Here is a 20,973-nt window from a genome sequence, read left to right as displayed (position 1 = left end):
TTCCATTTTAAGTTGGTTATTTCTGATTAATATTTAAAAGCAAATAATAATGATATGGTAGGAGATACACACCAAACAGGAAGTGTAAATTATTATATAATAAGTATTGTGCAATAGCAAGAAATTTTCAATTGCACAGTATTGCACAATAACAAGAAATCTTCAATTGCACAGTATTGCACAATAGCAAGAAATCTTCAATTGCACAGTATTGCGCAATAGCAAGAAATATGGGTATAGCACAGTATTGCGCAATAGCAAGAAATTGTCAATTGTACAGTATTGCGCAATAGCAAGAAATATTTAATTGCACAGTATTGTGCAAAAGAAGATACTTCGTATAAATTGCTTATTTCTTGACCAATTTCAATGGGGTTTTATTCTTGAATTCTTGGGGTTCTTTAATATGCTGAATCTAACCGTGTATTTAGTTTTTGGATTTTGGGCCCCGTTTTTAAATTGGTCCACATTGAGGTCCAAAGGGTCCAAAATTAAACTTTGTTTGATTTCATCAAAAATTGAATTATTGGGGTTCTTTGATATGCTGAATCTAACCGTGTATTTAGATTCTTAATTTTTGGTTCCGTTTTCAAATTGGTCTACATTAAGGTCCAAAGGGTCCAAAATTAAACTTAGTTTGATTTTAACAAAAATTGAATTCTTAGGGTTCTTTGATATGCTGAATCTAAACATGTATTTAGATTTTTGATTATGGGCCCAGTTTTCAAGTTGGTCCAAATCGGGGTCCAAAATTAAACTTTGTTTGATTTCAACAAAAATTGAATATATGGGGTACTTTGATATGCTGAATCTTACCATGTATTTAGATTTTTGATTTTTGGGCCCCGTTATCAACTTTGTCCACATTGAGGTCAAAAGGGTCCAAAATTAAACTTTGTTTGATTTCATCAAAAATTGAATTATTGGGGTTCTTTGATATGCCGAATCTAACCGTGTATTTAGATTCTTAATTTTTGGTTCCGTTTTCAAATTGGTCTACATTAAGGTCCAAAGGGTCCAAAATTAAACTTAGTTTGATTTTAACAAAAATTGAATTCTTAGGGTTCTTTGATATGCTGAATCTAAACATGTATTTAGATTTTTGATTATGGGCCCAGTTTTCAAGTTGGTCCAAATCGGGGTCCAAAATTAAACTTTGTTTGATTTCAACAAAAATTGAATATATGGGGTTCTTTGATATGCTGAATCTAACCATGTATTTAGATTTTTGATTTTTGGGCCCCGTTATCAACTTTGTCCACATTGAGGTCAAAAGGGTCCGAAATTAAACTTTGTTTGATTTCATCAAAAATTGAATTCTTGGGGTTCTTTGATATGCTGAATCTAACCATGTATTTAGATTTTGGATATTGGACCATAATAGGTGAATGTCCAATTTAAAATTTTTAAGTTCTTAGACCACATTCAATCTGTGTTAGAAACCTATGCTGTGTCAAATATTTAATCACAATCCAAATCCAAAGCTGTATCAAGCTTGAATGTTGTGTCCATACTTCCCCCAACTGTTCAGGGTTCGACCTCTGCGGTCGTATCAAGCTGCGCCCTGCGGAGCATTTTATATACAACTGCAAAAAATTTTGCGGTCATTTATTGGTATCACGTCGTCGTCGTCCGATGACTTTTGGTTTCTGGACAATAACTTTAGTATTAGTAAATAGAAATCTATGAAATATAAACACAAAGTTTATAACCACAAAAGGAAGGTTGGGATTGATTTTGGGGGTTATGGTCCCAACAGTTTAGGAATTAGGGGCCAGAAAGGGGCTCAAATAAGTATTTTTCTAGTTTCCAGTCAATAACTTGTGGAACGGTATGGATCTCTCTGAAATTATACCACAAGGTTCCATACCACAAAGGGATGGTTAGGATTGGCTTTGGGGGGTTATGGCTCAAACCATTTAGGAATTAGGGGCAAAAAAGTGAGAAAAAACAAGGGTGTCCTGGTTAATGGAAAATTACTGAAGTACAAATCACAGTGTAAGGGAGGTAATTCAAGCACAACTTTGAATTACCTCCCTTACACTGCTTTTAAATTATGTATTAAGAAATATTGTATTGTCTTGAGGTGATTAGCTGTCAATTCATTTTTAGAAGTTAATATTTTAATAATTTTAAAAATGCTGATTAAGGTAAATTAATTTTAGCTATGATTATGTATGTCATTTTCTATTTTAAGACTTTTATGATGTATTTAAATGGGTTATTATGGTTGCAAACTCCATTGGAAATTTGAATTGAGATTATGACCATGTCTTGAGTGAAAGAATTTTTTTTGGAAAAAAGGGGGGGTAAAAAAAATTGGCGGGGGTAAAAAAAAATTGGTGGTGGGGACAATTTTTTCTCCTCAAGATTTCAGAAATCAAAAAGAAAATTTCTTCAAATGTGTTTTTTTTTTTAAAGGATAAAAGGAGGGGGGGTAAAAAAAAATTTTTTGGGGGGAGGGAGGTCAGTTCATAAAGGGACAGTGTATTGCACAAAAGCAAAAAATTGAATATAAATTCAAATCATATAACCAATTCTAAGTTCTTTGACTACAGTTATTCTGTGTCAGAAACCTATTATGTGTCAACTGTTGAATTACAATCCAAATTCAGACCTGTATCAAGCGCGAATATTGTGTCCTTTTTTGCCCCAACTGTTCAGGGTTGGACCTCTGCGGTTGTATCCAGCTGCGCTCGGCGAAGCAATTTATTGGTTATTATCTTGAATATTATTATAGATAGAGATAAACTGTAAACAGCAATAATGTTCAGCAAAGTAAGATCTACAAATAAGTCAACATGACCAAAATTGTCAATTGACCCCTTAAGGAGTTATTGCCCTTTATAGTCCATTTTTATACGACCGCAAAAATTGAAAATTTTTTGGTCGTATATTGGTATGATGTTGGCGTCGTCGTCGTCATCGTCGTTGAAGATTGGTTTTCGCACTCTTACTTTAGTTTAAGTGAATGGATCTCCATGAAATTTTACCATAAGGTTCAATACCACGAAAGGAGGTTGGGATTGATTTTGGGGGTTATGGTACCAACAGTTAAGGAATTAGGGGCCAAAAAGGGGCCAAAAATAAGCATTTTTGTAACTTCCAGACAATAACTTGTGTGTAAGTGTATGGATCTCTCTGACATTGTACCACAAGGTTCCATATCACAAAGGGAAGGCTGTAATTGATTTTGGGGGTAATTGCCTCAAAATTTTAGGAATTAGGGGCCAAAAAAGGGGCAAAAAACAAGCATTTTTCTAGTTTCATGACAATAACTTGTGTGTAAGTGTTTGGATATTTCTGAAATTGTACTACAAGGTTCCATATCACAAAGGGCAAGCTGGGTTTGAGTTTGTGGGTAATTGCCCGAAACGTTTAGGAATAGGGGGCCAAAAAGGGGCCAAAAATAAGCATTTTTCTAGTTTCCAGACAATAACTTGTGTTCAAGTGTATGGATCTCTCTGAAATTGTACTGCAAGGTACCATACCACAAAGGGAAGGCTGGGATTGAGTTTGGGGGTGATGAATCATAAGGGGGTTCAAAAAATTTGGGGGGGGGATTTTTTTCTTTTCTTTTTTTTTCTTTTTTTCCTTTTTTTTTTCTTTTAAAATTTTCCATTTTAAGTTGGTTATTTCTGATTAATATTTAAAAGCAAATAATAATGATATGGTAGGAGATACACACCAAACAGGATGTGTAAATTATTATATAATAAGTATTGTGCAATAGCAAGAAATTTTCAATTGCACAGTATTGCACAATTGCAAGAAATCTTCAATTGCACAGTATTGCGCAATAGCAAGAAATCTTCAATTGCACAGTATTGCGCAATAGCAAGAAATATCCAATAGCACAATATTGCGCAATAGCAAGAAATTGTCAATTGTACAGTATTGCACAATAGCAAGAAATATTCAATTGCACAGTATTGTGCAAAAGAAGATACTTCGTATAAATTGTTTATTTCTTGATCAATTTCAATGGGGTTTTATTCTTGAATTCTTGGGGTTCTTTAATATGCTGAATCTAACCAAGTATTAAGTTTTTGGATTTTGGGCCCCGTTTTTAAATTGGTCCACATTGAGGTCCAAAGGGTCCAAAATTTAACTTTGTTTGATTTCATCAAAAATTGAATTATTGGGGTTCTTTGATATGCCGAATCTAACCGTGTATTTAGATTCTTAATTTTTGGTTCCGTTTTCAAATTGGTCTACATTAAGGTCAAAAGGGTCCAAAATTAAACTTTGTTTGATTTTAACAAAAATTGAATTTTTAGGGTTCTTTGATATGCTGAATCTAAACATGTATTTAGATTTTTGATTATGGGCCCCGTTTTCAAGTTGGTCCAAATCGGGGTCCAAAATTAAACTTTGTTTGATTTCAACAAAAATTGAATATATCGGGTTCTTTGATATGCTGAATCTAACCATGTATTTAGATTTTTGATTTTTGGGCCCCGTTATCAACTTTGTCCACATTGAGGTCAAAAGGGTCCAAAATTAAACTTTGTTTGATTTCATCAAAAATTGAATTCTTGGGGTTCTTTGATATGCTGAATCTTACCATGTATTTAGATTTTTTATTTGTGGACCCGCTATCAAATTAGTTCATATTGAGGTGAAAAGGGTCCAAAATTAAACTTTGTTTGATTTCATCAAAAATTGAATTATTGGGGTTCTTTGATATGCCAAATCTAACCGTGTATTTAGATTTTTAATTTTGGGTCCCGTTTTTAAATTGGTCTACATTAAGGTCCAAAGGGTCCAAAATTAAACTTAGTTTGATTTTAACAAAAATTGAATTCTTGGGGTTCTTTGATATGCTGAATCTAAACATGTATTTAGATTTTTGATTATGGGCCCAGTTTTCAAGTTGGTCCAAGTTGGGGTCCAAAATTAAACTTTGTTTGATTTCAACAAAAATTGAATATATGGGGTTCTTTGATATGCTGAATCTAAACATGTATTTAGATTTTAGATTTGTGGCCCAGTTTTCAAGTTGGTCCAAATTGGGGTCCAAAATTAAACTTTGTTTGATTTCAACAAAAATTGAATATATGGGGTTCTTTGATATGCTGAATCTTACCATGTATTTAGATTTTTTTATTTGTGGACCCGCTATCAAATTGGTTCATATTGAGGTCAAAAGGGTCCAAAATTAAACTTTGTTTGATTTCATCAAAAATTGAATTATTGGGGTTCTTTGATATGCCAAATCTAACCGTGTATTTAGATTTTTAATTTTGGGTCCCGTTTTTAAATTGGTCTACATTAAGGTCCAAAGGGTCCAAAATTAAACTTAGTTTGATTTTAACAAAAATTGAATTCTTGGGGTACTTTGATATGCTGAATCTAAACATGTGTTTAGATTTTGATTATGGGACCAGTTTTCAAGTTGGTCCAAGTTGGGGTCCAAAATTAAACTTTGTTTGATTTCAACAAAAATTGAATATATGGGGTTCTTTGATATGCTGAATCTAAACATGTATTTAGATTTTAGATTTTTGGCCCAGTTTTCAAGTTGTTCCAAATTGGGGTCCAAAATTAAACTTTGTTTGATTTCAACAAAAATTGAATATATGGGGTTCTTTGATATGCTGAATCTTACCATGTATTTAGATTTTTTTATTTGTGGGCCCGCTATCAAATTGGTTCATATTGAGGTCAAAAGGGTCCAAAATTAAACTTTGTTCGATTTCATTAAATATTTAATTATTGGGGTTCTTTGATATGCCAAATCTAACCGTGTATTTAGATTTTTAATTTTGGGTCCCGTTTTTTAAATTGGTCTACATTAAGGTCCAAAGGGTCCAAAATTAAACTTAGTTTGATTTTAACAAAAATTGAATTCTTGGGGTACTTTGATATGCTGAATCTAAACATGTGTTTAGATTTTTGATTATGGGACCAGTTTTCAAGTTGGTCCAAGTTGGGGTCCAAAATTAAACTTTGTTAAATTTCAACAAAAATTGAATATATGGGGTTCTTTGATATGCTGAATCTAAACATGTATTTAGATTTTAGATTTTTGGCCCAGTTTTCAAGTTGGTCCAAATTGGGGTCCAAAATTAAACTTTGTTTGATTTCAACAAAAATTGAATATATGGGGTTCTTTGATATGCTGAATCTTACCATGTATTTAGATTTTTTTATTTGTGGGCCCGCTATCAAATTGGTTCATATTGAGGTCAAAAGGGTCCAAAATTAAACTTTGTTCGATTTCATTAAATATTTAATTATTGGGGTTCTTTGATATGCCAAATCTAACCGTGTATTTAGATTTTTAATTTTGGGTCCCGTTTTTTAAATTGGTCTACATTAAGGTCCAAAGGGTCCAAAATTAAACTTAGTTTGATTTTAACAAAAATTGAATTCTTGGGGTACTTTGATATGCTGAATCTAAACATGTGTTTAGATTTTTGATTATGGGACCAGTTTTCAAGTTGGTCCAAGTTGGGGTCCAAAATTAAACTTTGTTAAATTTCAACAAAAATTGAATATATGGGGTTCTTTGATATGCTGAATCTAAACATGTATTTAGATTTTAGATTTTTGGCCCAGTTTTCAAGTTGGTCCAAATTGGGGTCCAAAATTAAACTTTGTTTGATTTCAACAAAAATTGAATATATGGGGTTCTTTGATATGCTGAATCTAAACATGTATTTAGATTTTAGATTTTTGGCCCAGTTTTCAAGTTGGTCCAAATTGGGGTCCAAAATTAAACTTTGTTTGATTTCAACAAAAATTGAATATATGGGGTTCTTTGATATGCTGAATCTTACCATGTATATAGATTTTTTATTTTGTGGACCCGCTATCAAATTAGTTCATATTGAGGTGAAAAGGGTCCAAAATTAAACTTTGTTTGATTTCATCAAAAATTGAATTATTGGGGTTCTTTGATATGCCAAATCTAACCGTGTATTTAGATTTTTAATTTTGGGTCCCGTTTTTAAATTGGTCTACATTAAGGTCCAAAGGGTCCAAAATTAAACTTAGTTTGATTTTAACAAAAATTGAATTCTTGGGGTTCTTTGATATGCTGAATCTAAACATGTGTTTAGATTTTTGATTATGGGCCCAGTTTTCAAGTTGGTCCAAGTTGGGGTCCAAAATTAAACTTTGTTTGATTTCAACAAAAATTGAATATATGGGGTTCTTTGATATGCTGAATCTAAACATGTATTTAGATTTTAGATTTGTGGCCCAGTTTTCAAGTTGGTCCAAATTGGGGTCCAAAATTAAACTTTGTTTGATTTCAACAAAAATTGAATATATGGGGTTCTTTGATATGCTGAATCTTACCATGTATTTAGATTTTTTTATTTGTGGACCCGCTATCAAATTGGTTCATATTGAGGTCAAAAGGGTCCAAAATTAAACTTTGTTTGATTTCATCAAAAATTGAATTATTGGGGTTCTTTGATATGCCAAATCTAACCGTGTATTTAGATTTTTAATTTTGGGTCCCGTTTTTAAATTGGTCTACATTAAGGTCCAAAGGGTCCAAAATTAAACTTAGTTTGATTTTAACAAAAATTGAATTCTTGGGGTACTTTGATATGCTGAATCTAAACATGTGTTTAGATTTTGATTATGGGACCAGTTTTCAAGTTGGTCCAAGTTGGGGTCCAAAATTAAACTTTGTTTGATTTCAACAAAAATTGAATATATGGGGTTCTTTGATATGCTGAATCTAAACATGTATTTAGATTTTAGATTTTTGGCCCAGTTTTCAAGTTGGTCCAAATTGGGGTCCAAAATTAAACTTTGTTTGATTTCAACAAAAATTGAATATATGGGGTTCTTTGATATGCTGAATCTTACCATGTATTTAGATTTTTTTATTTGTGGGCCCGCTATCAAATTGGTTCATATTGAGGTCAAAAGGGTCCAAAATTAAACTTTGTTCGATTTCATTAAATATTTAATTATTGGGGTTCTTTGATATGCCAAATCTAACCGTGTATTTAGATTTTTAATTTTGGGTCCCGTTTTTTAAATTGGTCTACATTAAGGTCCAAAGGGTCCAAAATTAAACTTAGTTTGATTTTAACAAAAATTGAATTCTTGGGGTACTTTGATATGCTGAATCTAAACATGTGTTTAGATTTTTGATTATGGGACCAGTTTTCAAGTTGGTCCAAGTTGGGGTCCAAAATTAAACTTTGTTTGATTTCAACAAAAATTGAATATATGGGGTTCTTTGATATGCTGAATCTAAACATGTATTTAGATTTTAGATTTTTGGCCCAGTTTTCAAGTTGGTCCAAATTGGGGTCCAAAATTAAACTTTGTTTGATTTCAACAAAAATTGAATATATGGGGTTCTTTGATATGCTGAATCTTACCATGTATTTAGATTTTTTTATTTGTGGGCCCGCTATCAAATTGGTTCATATTGAGGTCAAAAGGGTCCAAAATTAAACTTTGTTCGATTTCATTAAATATTTAATTATTGGGGTTCTTTGATATGCCAAATCTAACCGTGTATTTAGATTTTTAATTTTGGGTCCCGTTTTTTAAATTGGTCTACATTAAGGTCCAAAGGGTCCAAAATTAAACTTAGTTTGATTTTAACAAAAATTGAATTCTTGGGGTACTTTGATATGCTGAATCTAAACATGTGTTTAGATTTTTGATTATGGGACCAGTTTTCAAGTTGGTCCAAGTTGGGGTCCAAAATTAAACTTTGTTAAATTTCAACAAAAATTGAATATATGGGGTTCTTTGATATGCTGAATCTAAACATGTATTTAGATTTTAGATTTTTGGCCCAGTTTTCAAGTTGGTCCAAATTGGGGTCCAAAATTAAACTTTGTTTGATTTCAACAAAAATTGAATATATGGGGTTCTTTGATATGCTGAATCTTACCATGTATTTAGATTTTTTTATTTGTGGGCCCGCTATCAAATTGGTTCATATTGAGGTCAAAAGGGTCCAAAATTAAACTTTGTTCGATTTCATTAAATATTTAATTATTGGGGTTCTTTGATATGCCAAATCTAACCGTGTATTTAGATTTTTAATTTTGGGTCCCGTTTTTTAAATTGGTCTACATTAAGGTCCAAAGGGTCCAAAATTAAACTTAGTTTGATTTTAACAAAAATTGAATTCTTGGGGTACTTTGATATTCTGAATCTAAACATGTGTTTAGATTTTTGATTATGGGACCAGTTTTCAAGTTGGTCCAAGTTGGGGTCCAAAATTAAACTTTGTTAAATTTCAACAAAAATTGAATATATGGGGTTCTTTGATATGCTGAATCTAAACATGTATTTAGATTTTAGATTTTTGGCCCAGTTTTCAAGTTGGTCCAAATTGGGGTCCAAAATTAAACTTTGTTTGATTTCAACAAAAATTGAATATATGGGGTTCTTTGATATGCTGAATCTAAACATGTATTTAGATTTTAGATTTTTGGCCCAGTTTTCAAGTTGGTCCAAATTGGGGTCCAAAATTAAACTTTGTTTGATTTCAACAAAAATTGAATATATGGGGTTCTTTGATATGCTGAATCTTACCATGTATATAGATTTTTTATTTTGTGGACCCGCTATCAAATTAGTTCATATTGAGGTGAAAAGGGTCCAAAATTAAACTTTGTTTGATTTCATCAAAAATTGAATTATTGGGGTTCTTTGATATGCCAAATCTAACCGTGTATTTAGATTTTTAATTTTGGGTCCCGTTTTTAAATTGGTCTACATTAAGGTCCAAAGGGTCCAAAATTAAACTTAGTTTGATTTTAACAAAAATTGAATTCTTGGGGTTCTTTGATATGCTGAATCTAAACATGTGTTTAGATTTTTGATTATGGGCCCAGTTTTCAAGTTGGTCCAAGTTGGGGTCCAAAATTAAACTTTGTTTGATTTCAACAAAAATTGAATATATGGGGTTCTTTGATATGCTGAATCTAAACATGTATTTAGATTTTAGATTTGTGGCCCAGTTTTCAAGTTGGTCCAAATTGGGGTCCAAAATTAAACTTTGTTTGATTTCAACAAAAATTGAATATATGGGGTTCTTTGATATGCTGAATCTTACCATGTATTTAGATTTTTTTATTTGTGGACCCGCTATCAAATTGGTTCATATTGAGGTCAAAAGGGTCCAAAATTAAACTTTGTTTGATTTCATCAAAAATTGAATTATTGGGGTTCTTTGATATGCCAAATCTAACCGTGTATTTAGATTTTTAATTTTGGGTCCCGTTTTTAAATTGGTCTACATTAAGGTCCAAAGGGTCCAAAATTAAACTTAGTTTGATTTTAACAAAAATTGAATTCTTGGGGTACTTTGATATGCTGAATCTAAACATGTGTTTAGATTTTGATTATGGGACCAGTTTTCAAGTTGGTCCAAGTTGGGGTCCAAAATTAAACTTTGTTTGATTTCAACAAAAATTGAATATATGGGGTTCTTTGATATGCTGAATCTAAACATGTATTTAGATTTTAGATTTTTGGCCCAGTTTTCAAGTTGGTCCAAATTGGGGTCCAAAATTAAACTTTGTTTGATTTCAACAAAAATTGAATATATGGGGTTCTTTGATATGCTGAATCTTACCATGTATTTAGATTTTTTTATTTGTGGGCCCGCTATCAAATTGGTTCATATTGAGGTCAAAAGGGTCCAAAATTAAACTTTGTTCGATTTCATTAAATATTTAATTATTGGGGTTCTTTGATATGCCAAATCTAACCGTGTATTTAGATTTTTAATTTTGGGTCCCGTTTTTTAAATTGGTCTACATTAAGGTCCAAAGGGTCCAAAATTAAACTTAGTTTGATTTTAACAAAAATTGAATTCTTGGGGTACTTTGATATGCTGAATCTAAACATGTGTTTAGATTTTTGATTATGGGACCAGTTTTCAAGTTGGTCCAAGTTGGGGTCCAAAATTAAACTTTGTTAAATTTCAACAAAAATTGAATATATGGGGTTCTTTGATATGCTGAATCTAAACATGTATTTAGATTTTAGATTTTTGGCCCAGTTTTCAAGTTGGTCCAAATTGGGGTCCAAAATTAAACTTTGTTTGATTTCAACAAAAATTGAATATATGGGGTTCTTTGATATGCTGAATCTTACCATGTATTTAGATTTTTTTATTTGTGGGCCCGCTATCAAATTGGTTCATATTGAGGTCAAAAGGGTCCAAAATTAAACTTTGTTCGATTTCATTAAATATTTAATTATTGGGGTTCTTTGATATGCCAAATCTAACCGTGTATTTAGATTTTTAATTTTGGGTCCCGTTTTTTAAATTGGTCTACATTAAGGTCCAAAGGGTCCAAAATTAAACTTAGTTTGATTTTAACAAAAATTGAATTCTTGGGGTACTTTGATATGCTGAATCTAAACATGTGTTTAGATTTTTGATTATGGGACCAGTTTTCAAGTTGGTCCAAGTTGGGGTCCAAAATTAAACTTTGTTAAATTTCAACAAAAATTGAATATATGGGGTTCTTTGATATGCTGAATCTAAACATGTATTTAGATTTTAGATTTTTGGCCCAGTTTTCAAGTTGGTTCAAATTGGGGTCCAAAATTAAACTTTGTTTGATTTCAACAAAAATTGAATATATGGGGTTCTTTGATATGCTGAATCTAAACATGTATTTAGATTTTAGATTTTTGGCCCAGTTTTCAAGTTGGTCCAAATTGGGGTCCAAAATTAAACTTTGTTTGATTTCAACAAAAATTGAATATATGGGGTTCTTTGATATGCTGAATCTTACCATGTATATAGATTTTTTATTTTGTGGGCCCGCTATCAAATTGGTTCATATTGAGGTGAAAAGGGTCCAAAATTAAACTTTGTTTGATTTCATCAAAAATTGAATTATTGGGGTTCTTTGATATGCCAAATCTAACCGTGTTTTTAGATTTTTAATTTTGGGTCCCGTTTTTTAAATTGGTCTACATTAAGGTCCAAAGGGTCCAAAATTAAACTTAGTTTGATTTTAACAAAAATTGAATTTCTTGGGGTACTTTGATATGCTGAATCTAAACATGTGTTTAGATTTTTGATTATGGGACCAGTTTTCAAGTTTGTCCAAGTTGGGGTCCAAAATTAAACTTTGTTTGATTTCAACAAAAATTGAATATATGGGGTTCTTTATTTTGATTTTGGACATTGGACTATAATAGGTAAATTAAAAAAATTGAAGTTCTTAGACCACATTCTTTCTGTGTCAGAAACCTATGCTGTGTCAAATATTTAATCACAATCCAAATTCAGAGCTGTATCAAGCTTGAATGTTGTGTCCATACTTGCCCCAACTGTTCAGGGTTCGACCTCTGCGGTCGTATAAAGCTGCGCCCAGCGAAGCATTTTATTTACAATTTTTTCATAAATTTTGTAAATTTTTGTAAATTTTTTACAAAATATTTTCCACTGTAACTACTGGGCCAAGTTCATTATAGATAGAGATAATTGTAAGCAGCAAGAAAGTTCAGTAAAGTAAGATCTACAAACACATCACCATCACCAAAACACAATTTTGTCATGAATCCATCTTTGTCCTTTGTTTAATATGCACATATACCAAGGTGAGCGACACAGGCTCTTTAGAGCCTCTAGTTTTGGAATGCCTGAAGCAATTGATCAAAAATTTATATAAAGTTATAGCATAAGAAGTTACAGATCAAGTTGTGGTCTTTTGAAGTAAAAATTTGCTTGAAATTCTTATTTCCCACACTTTTTTCTGTATAATATCTGAATCAAGTGATCAGGTATTTGGCATTTAGTTATATCATAAAAAGTTGCATTTCTGTTGCAAGTTATTTTTGTTTCAGTTGTGGCCCATAGTAATAGAAAATTGCTTGAAAATCTCAGTTTTCCACAATTTTTCTGTATTGCATGAATCAATCAATTAATTAAATTATAGTCCTACAATAAGTACTCACAGATGGAGTTTGAGTTTTGTTTCTTTGAATAAGTTATGCAGAAGTTGTAGCCTTTGGACAAATAAAATTGCTTAGAAATAGCAGTTTTCTACACTTTTTCTATTGTATTGTATACCTAAATCAATTGATGATGATTTTTTAACAGCCATATTATAAGAAGTTGTTGGTCAAGTGTGTGCTTTGTCGAGTTGAAGGATTTTTGCTGCTTGCAGCCATAGGACATAGAAAATTGCTCTAAAATAGGTGCAGCAGGGATTGGGTTGGACAAATAGTTGTTGGCAATATTCACATCTTTAAGTAAATATTCTGGCCAAATTAATGATGTGATGGAAATTCCTTACTACATCAGTATAAAAACATAATTGTTTGTTCTGTTACATGTAGACATTTCCAATGTAAACATTACAGCTGATCAAAAAGTTGCATGAAATGGTATGAAGTGCATTTACTTTCTTGTCATATATGTACAATAGTAAAGGAATAAACCTAACAAAAGATATCATTGATAAGGTATTGCTTAAAATTTTGAATACATGTAAACACATGGATGCATCTGATTTATGTAGTTACAAATGATAAAGTCAACTCATGATTTGCTTAATTATTATCTTTTTTACAAATTATTTTCAATGTTTTGTATATTAACATGATTAATCTCTCTTGCAATATTGATAAAAGGAGATAATATTTCAATCAAACTGCAACAATGGTTGCAAAAAAAAACCAAATGACATCTATATTCATCTTGAGAAATATATTATACAAAATGCAGGTTACAAATTAATCATAAGCATATGATATTAGATAATAATAAATTACTTGCTGTTATTTACAATATTTTCTTGAGCCTGAGTTATAGCCCTTGCTTACAGTATAACGTATGCCAATATCTCAGAAAAACTTCTAGAGGTAGAAAAAGTGTTGCAAAGAATGTCTGTTGATAAATGTTTTTCAAAATATATATATATATATAGATTTTTTCTCTACAATATAATAACTTGAATTTTCCAAGTGAATTTTTCAGTGATGGTTGTATTTCTCTTTATAGGAGTCAGACAGTGATAAACCAATTAGAGATGAGTTTTGTCAGAATCCAGCACTTTTGAGACAAAGAGCTGAGGAGCGTGCTCGATGGCAGGCACAGAGAAGAGGAGGTCGAGGTCATCACCGTGGTCAAAATAGACCATCAAATCCAGATGGTGCTGAAAGAAAACGTGATGTAGTTGGGAAACCAAAAGGTCAAGGTCAGGATGCCAAAGTTTCACAAAATAGGAGATGGAAGGAGCAGCACAAGGGAGGAAACAGACGTCAGATGGCAGATAGAAAACGCATGGCATAAACTTTTCTTGGTGTAATTCTTTTCGTGTGCAATATGAATATACATTTATTTGAAAAAATGTAAACGGAATTTTAAATTATTAAAAATCAAGCATTTAGACATGTCTTTAAGCCATTGTTTTATTTTCATTTTTTTTGCATCAAAAAGGTTAAATGAACAAGGTCTTTCTTGTCTGTAATGAATGCAGATCAAGAATAAGAGACAAAAGTATGTTCATCCAATGGCGATGGTGTAAACTATTTTCGCTAGTTCATGGTTTCATTGTTCAATCATTGCATAAAGTATAGTATTTTTAGCTCACTTTTCCAAAGGAAATGTGAGCTTTTGCCATCACTTGGCGTCCGTCATCGTCGTCCGTGCGGTGTGAACTATTTCAAACATCTTCTCCTCTGAAACTACTGAACCAATTCCAACCAAACTTAAGCTGAATGATTCTTAGGGTATCTAGAATAAAGTTTTTGTTTTATTTTGTGGTTCAACAAAAAACATGGCCGCCATGGCTAAAAATAGAACATAGGGTAAAATGCAGTTTTTGGCTTATATCTCAAAAACTAAAGCATTTAGAGCAAATCTGACAGGTGCTAAAAATGTTTATTTGGTCAAGTTCTATCAGCCCTGAAATTTTCAGATGAATCTAACAACCCATTGTTGGGTTGCTGCCACTAAATTGGTAATTTTAAGGAAATTTTGCAGTTTTTATACGACCGCAAAAATTGAAAATTTTTTGGTCGTATATTGGTATGACGTTGGCGTCGTCGTCGTCGTCGTCGTCGTCGGCGTCGTCCGGCGTCGTCCGAAGACACATTGGTTTTCGCACTCTAACTTTAGTTTAAGTGAATGGATCTCCATGAAATTTTACCATAAGGTTCAATACCACGAAAGGAAGGTGGGGATTGATTTTGGGGGTTATGGTACCAACAGTTAAGGAATTAGGGGCCAAAAAGGGACCAAAAATAAGCATTTTTGTAACTTCCAAACAATAACTTGTGTGTAAGTGTATGGATCTCTCTGACATTGTACCACAAGGTTCCATATCACAAAGGGAAGGCTGTAATTGATTTTGGGGGTAATTGCCTCAAAATTTAGGAATAAGGGGCCAAAAAAGGGGCAAAAAACAAGCATTTTTCTAGTTTCATGACAATAACTTGTGTGTAAGTGTTTGGATATTTCTGAAATTGTACTACAAGGTTCCATATCACAAAGGGAAAGCTGGAATTGAGTTTGTGGGTAATTGCCCGAAACGTTTAGGAATAGGGGGCCAAAAAGGGGCCAAAAATAAGCATTTTTCTAGTTTCCAGACAATAAATTGTGTTCAAGTGTATGGATCTCTCTGAAATTGTACTACAAGGTACCATACCACAAAGGGAAGGCTGGGATTGAGTTTGGGGGTGATGAATCATAAGGGGGTTCAAAAAATTGGGGGGGGGGGGATTTTTTTTTTTTTTTTTTTTCTTTTTTTCCTTTTTTTTTTTTTCTTTTAAAATTTTCCATTTTAAGTTGGTTATTTCTGATTAATATTTAAAAGCAAATAATAATGATATGGTAGGAGATACACACCAAACAGGATGTGTAAATTATTATATAATAAGTATTGTGCAATAGCAAGAAATTTTCAATTGCACAGTATTGCACAATTGCAAGAAATCTTCAATTGCACAGTATTGCGCAATAGCAAGAAATCTTCAATTGCACAGTATTGCGCAATAGCAAGAAATATCCAATAGCACAATATTGCGCAATAGCAAGAAATTGTCAATTGTACAGTATTGCACAATAGCAAGAAATATTCAATTGCACAGTATTGTGCAAAAGAAGATACTTCGTATAAATTGCTTATTTCTTGATCAATTTCAATGGGGTTTTATTCTTGAATTCTTGGGGTTCTTTAATATGCTGAATCTAACCAAGTATTAAGTTTTTGGATTTTGGGCCCTGTTTTTAAATTGGTCCACATTGAGGTCCAAAGGGTCCAAAATTTAACTTTGTTTGATTTCATCAAAAATTGAATTATTGGGGTTCTTTGATATGCTGAATCTAACCGTGTATTTAGATTCTTAATTTTTGGTTCCGTTTTCAAATTGGTCTACATTAAGGTCAAAAGGGTCCAAAATTAAACTTAGTTTGATTTTAACAAAAATTGAATTTTTAGGGTTCTTTGATATGCTGAATCTAAACATGTATTTAGATTTTTGATTATGGGCCCAGTTTTCAAGTTGGTCCAAATCGGGGTCCAAAATTAAACTTTGTTTGATTTCAACAAAAATTGAATATATGGGGTTCTTTGATATGCTGAATCTAACCATGTATTTAGATTTTTGATTTTTGGGCCCCATTATTAACTTTGTCCACATTGAGGTCAAAAGGGTCCAAAATTAAACTTTGTTTGATTTCATCAAAAATTGAATTCTTGGGGTTCTTTGATATGCTGAATCTAACCAACTATTTAGATTTTTTATTTGTGGACCCGCTATCAAATTGGTTCATATTGAGGTCAAAAGGGTCCAAAATTAAACTTTGTTTGATTTCATCAAAAATTGAATTATTGGGGTTCTTTGATATGCCAAATCTAACCGTGTATTTAGATTTTTAATTTTGGGTCCCGTTTTTAAATTGGTCTACATTAAGGTCCAAAGGGTCCAAAATTAAACTTAGTTTGATTTTAACAAAAATTGAATTCTTGGGGTTCTTTGATATGCTGAATCTAAACATGTGTTTAGATTTTTGATTATGGGCCCAGTTTTCAAGTTGGTCCAAGTTGGGGTCCAAAATTAAACTTTGTTTGATTTCAACAAAAATTGAATATATGGGGTTCTTTGATATGCTGAATCTAAACATGTATTTTAATTTTAGATTTTTGGCCCAGTTTTCAAGTTGGTCCAAATTGGGGTCCAAAATTAAACTTTGTTTGATTTCAACAAAAATTGAATATATGGGGTTCTTTGATATGCTGAATCTTACCATGTATTTAGATTTTTTATTTGTGGGCCCGCTATCAAATTGGTTCATATTGAGGTCAAAAGGGTCCAAAATTAAACTTTGTTTGATTTCATCAAAAATTTAATTATTGGGGTTCTTTGATATGCCAAATCTAACCGTGTATTTAGATTTTTAATTTTGGGTCCCGTTTTTTAAATTGGTCTACATTAAGGTCCAAAGGGTCCAAAATTAAACTTAGTTTGATTTTAACAAAAATTGAATTTTTGGGGTTCTTTGATATGCTGAATCTAAACATGTGTTCAGATTTTTTATTATGGGACCAGTTTTCAAGTTGGTCCAAGTTGGGGTCCTAAATTAAACTTTGTTTGATTTCAACAAAAATTGAATATATGGGGTTCTTTGATATGCTGAATCTAAACATGTATTTAGATTTTAGATTTTTGGCCCAGTTTTCAAGTTGGTCCAAATTGGGGTCCAAAATTAAACTTTGTTTGATTTCAACAAAAATTGAATATATGGGGTTCTTTGATATGCTGAATCTTACCATGTATTTAGATTTTTTATTTTGTGGGCCCGCTATCAAATTGGTTCATATTGAGGTCAAAAGGGTCCAACATTAAACTTTGTTTGATTTCATCAAAAATTGAATTATTGGGGTTCTTTGATATGCCAAATCTAACCGTGTTTTTAGATTTTTAATTTTGGGTCCCGTTTTTTAAATTGGTCTACATTAAGGTCCAAAGGGTCCAAAATTAAACTTAGTTTGATTTTAACAAAAATTGAATTCTTGGGGTACTTTGATATGCTGAATCTAAACATGTGTTTAGATTTTTGATTATGGGACCAGTTTTCAAGTTTGTCCAAGTTGGGGTCCAAAATTAAACTTTGTTTGATTTCAACAAAAATTGAATATATGGGGTTCTTTGATATGCTGAATCTAACCATGTATTTTGATTTTGGGCATTGGACCATAATAGATAAATTAAAAAAATTGAAATTCTTAGACCACATTCTTTCTGTGTCAGAAACCTATGCTGTGTCAAATATTTAATCACAATCCAAATTCAGAGCTGTATCAAGCTTGAATTTTGTGTCCATACTTGCCCCAACTGTTCAGGGTTCGACCTCTGCGGTCGTATCAAGCTGCGCCCAGCGAAGCATTTTATTGGTTATTATCTTGAATATTATTATAGATAAAGATAAACCGTAATCTGCAAAAATGTTCAGCAAAGTAAGATCTACAAATAAGATATGAACAAAATTGTCAATTGACCCCTTAAGGAGTTATTGCCCTTTAAAGACAATTTTACACAATTTGATTATCGTGTTTTCTAACTTTAAAAATTTTCTCCTCTGAAACTACTGAACCATATTAGACTAAACTTAAGCTGAATGATCCTTAGGATATTTAGAATAAAGTTTGTGTTTTATTTTCTGTTTCTACAGAAAACATGGCCGCCATGGCTAAAAATAGAACATAGGGTAAAATGTAGTTTTTGACTTATATCTCTAAAACTAAAGCATTTAGAGCAAATCAGACAAGAAGATAAAGTATTCATTAGGTCAAGATCTACCTGCCCTGAAATTATTAGCCAAATCGGGTATCTGATTTTTAGGTTATTGCCCCTGAATTGATGATTTTAAGGAAATTTTGCAGTTTTCAGTTATTATCTTGAATATTATTATAGATAAAGATAAACTGTAAACAGCAAAAATGTTCAGCAAAGTAAGATCTACAAATAAGTTTTTATATGACCAAAATTGTCAATAGACCCTTTAAGGAGTTATTGCCTATAAAAACAATTTTTCTAAATTTGTATCTAGTTTGCTTAATTTAAAAAATCTTCTCCTTTGAAACTGCTGATTCAATTTCAGCCAAACTTGTCAAGAAACATAGCCACTATGGCTAAAATGGAAGAAAAGCAAAAATAATCATTGATGAAAGATTTAAGCAAAAAATTACAGGCGAGCAATTTTTCATGTTAATGAACGGACACTGCTTTGCAGCTGCCTGCCCGCCTGCCCACCATACATCCCTAAAATCAATAACTGATTTTTCCTTTGAAAATCCAGTTAAAAATGATAAGTATTTTTTTTCATGAAAATTTCTTAATTTGCCAATTTTCAGATTCTTAAAGTATCTAAACTTTAGATTTAAAGATAATTTCCTTGACCAGAAAAGGATCTCTAAACAATAAATAATAATGAACTCCTGTAAGAGCACTATTTTTATGAACAGACATACATGTAGTTGTACATTTATTGGATGCTAATAAAAGCAAAACTCATAATATAATATTTACAATAGATATAATAATAAGGAAATGTGGTATGATTGCCAATGAGACAACTATCCACCAAAGTTCAAATGATAGAATAGCAATTGTAGGCAACTGTACAGATTTCAACAATGAGAAAAATCCATACTGTATAGTCAGCTATAAAAGGCCCCGACATGAAAAATATGAAACAATTCAATTGAGAAAACTAATGGCCTAATTTATAACAAAACAATTTAGTAAAGTTCAGTTTTTACTTGTAAACACTTTTCTTCAAACATTCAGGTTTACTCCCCCAATACACTGTATCACTATATAATAGTCCAATGCGGAAAAAACAGTCACTTAGACAACTTCCTGTTTGGGTCATCCGGCGCCAAAACAACAGCCATCAGTTATGAGCTGAGGGAGGAAAAAATTTAGAAAGCGAACACTTTGAAACTTTCATGGATTATGATCCACTTTTTCGAAACTCAAATTATAGTAAAAAAATATTTTGTTTGAAGTGTTTAAGATGGTTTAAACAGGTCTCTAAAAAAGTATTATGCTTGATACAGTGTTTAAACAGGGCCCCAGATAGCTTCAACTGGATGAAAAAGTTGTGAAATTTCAGAACTTACCCAGAATGGAATTAATAGTGTTAAGGTGTATAAAATTCATCACCTTGAAGTTAATATTACAATTAACATTAAATAACAAAAGCACCATAATCTCATTGAAATATTTGTTTGATGTTCATTTTTCGATGACTGTAAATCTCTGTGGTTTTTTTTAGGAAGACATTTCTTAAAGAGATTTAATTTTTTCATATTATTTCCATCATGTCGGACCACCTTTGTGGTATCATGGTAGCAGGATAGCCTTGATAGCTTAAGGTTGTTGGTTAGATCCATGCCCATGTCAAAGACTTAAAGAAAAATAGAATTTGCTTTTTCTCCATTATACACTTGGCATTTAGGTCTAAGAGTAGACTTGTCAGCATAGAGTCTGAAATATGTGTCCAGGTATGTGAAATATCTTCCTACAGATCTTGTGACCTAGCATGTTAAAAAATCAATCTAGTGCAGGGTTCATATTCTTATCACATAAACATGACTGTTCTCATCCTGATATGCATGTTATATTTTTCACTGAATGTTAAACACCAATCCGTTACCATTATTTATGATGTTGGCCATCTTTAAATGTCATCTTGATTTTTATGCCCCTGCCGTAGCAGAGTGGGCATTAAGCTTTTACCCTTGTGCGTCAGTACGTCCATACATCCTGAAATTGGTTTCCGTTCTGTAACTTCAGTTTGCCTCTACCAAATGTTATGAAACTTATATGCAATGCTTATTAGCACAAAACACAGACCAAGTTTGAATTTGAGTAGCATGGCTTTTACCTTTCTAGAGTTATGCCCTTTACAAATAGAAAAATTGCTGAATTTTTCGTTTCCGTTCTCTAACTTAAGTTTGCCTCAACCAAATATTATGAAACTTATACACAATGCTTATT

The 20,973-nt window shown here is 31.9% G+C and overlaps 1 protein-coding gene and 1 long non-coding RNA gene across 2 annotated transcripts in view; both read left to right on the top strand.

Annotated features, from left to right (window-relative positions):
- Positions 1–14,356, top strand: part of LOC127700228 (activating signal cointegrator 1 complex subunit 2-like) — a 47,346-nt gene extending 32,990 nt beyond the window's left edge. The window contains exon 17 of the mRNA XM_052203651.1: positions 13,967–14,356. Within this exon, the coding sequence (XP_052059611.1) occupies positions 13,967–14,257 (291 nt within the window). The 3' untranslated portion in view covers positions 14,258–14,356. The remainder of the gene's footprint in view (positions 1–13,966) is intronic.
- Positions 2,944–10,659, top strand: LOC127700245 (uncharacterized). The gene is made up of 3 exons (XR_007981506.1): positions 2,944–5,666; positions 6,841–7,885; positions 9,584–10,659. It is a non-coding gene; the product is annotated as an uncharacterized LOC127700245 (long non-coding RNA).
- Positions 14,357–20,973: the final 6,617 nt, after the last annotated feature.

Source organism: Mytilus californianus, unplaced genomic scaffold, assembly GCF_021869535.1.
Source record: "Mytilus californianus isolate M0D057914Y unplaced genomic scaffold, xbMytCali1.0.p SCAF_5, whole genome shotgun sequence".
Classification (NCBI taxonomy): domain Eukaryota; kingdom Metazoa; phylum Mollusca; class Bivalvia; order Mytilida; family Mytilidae; genus Mytilus; species Mytilus californianus.
The sequence above is the reverse complement of the archived record's forward strand: the minus strand, read 5'-3'. Positions and strand labels throughout refer to the sequence as shown.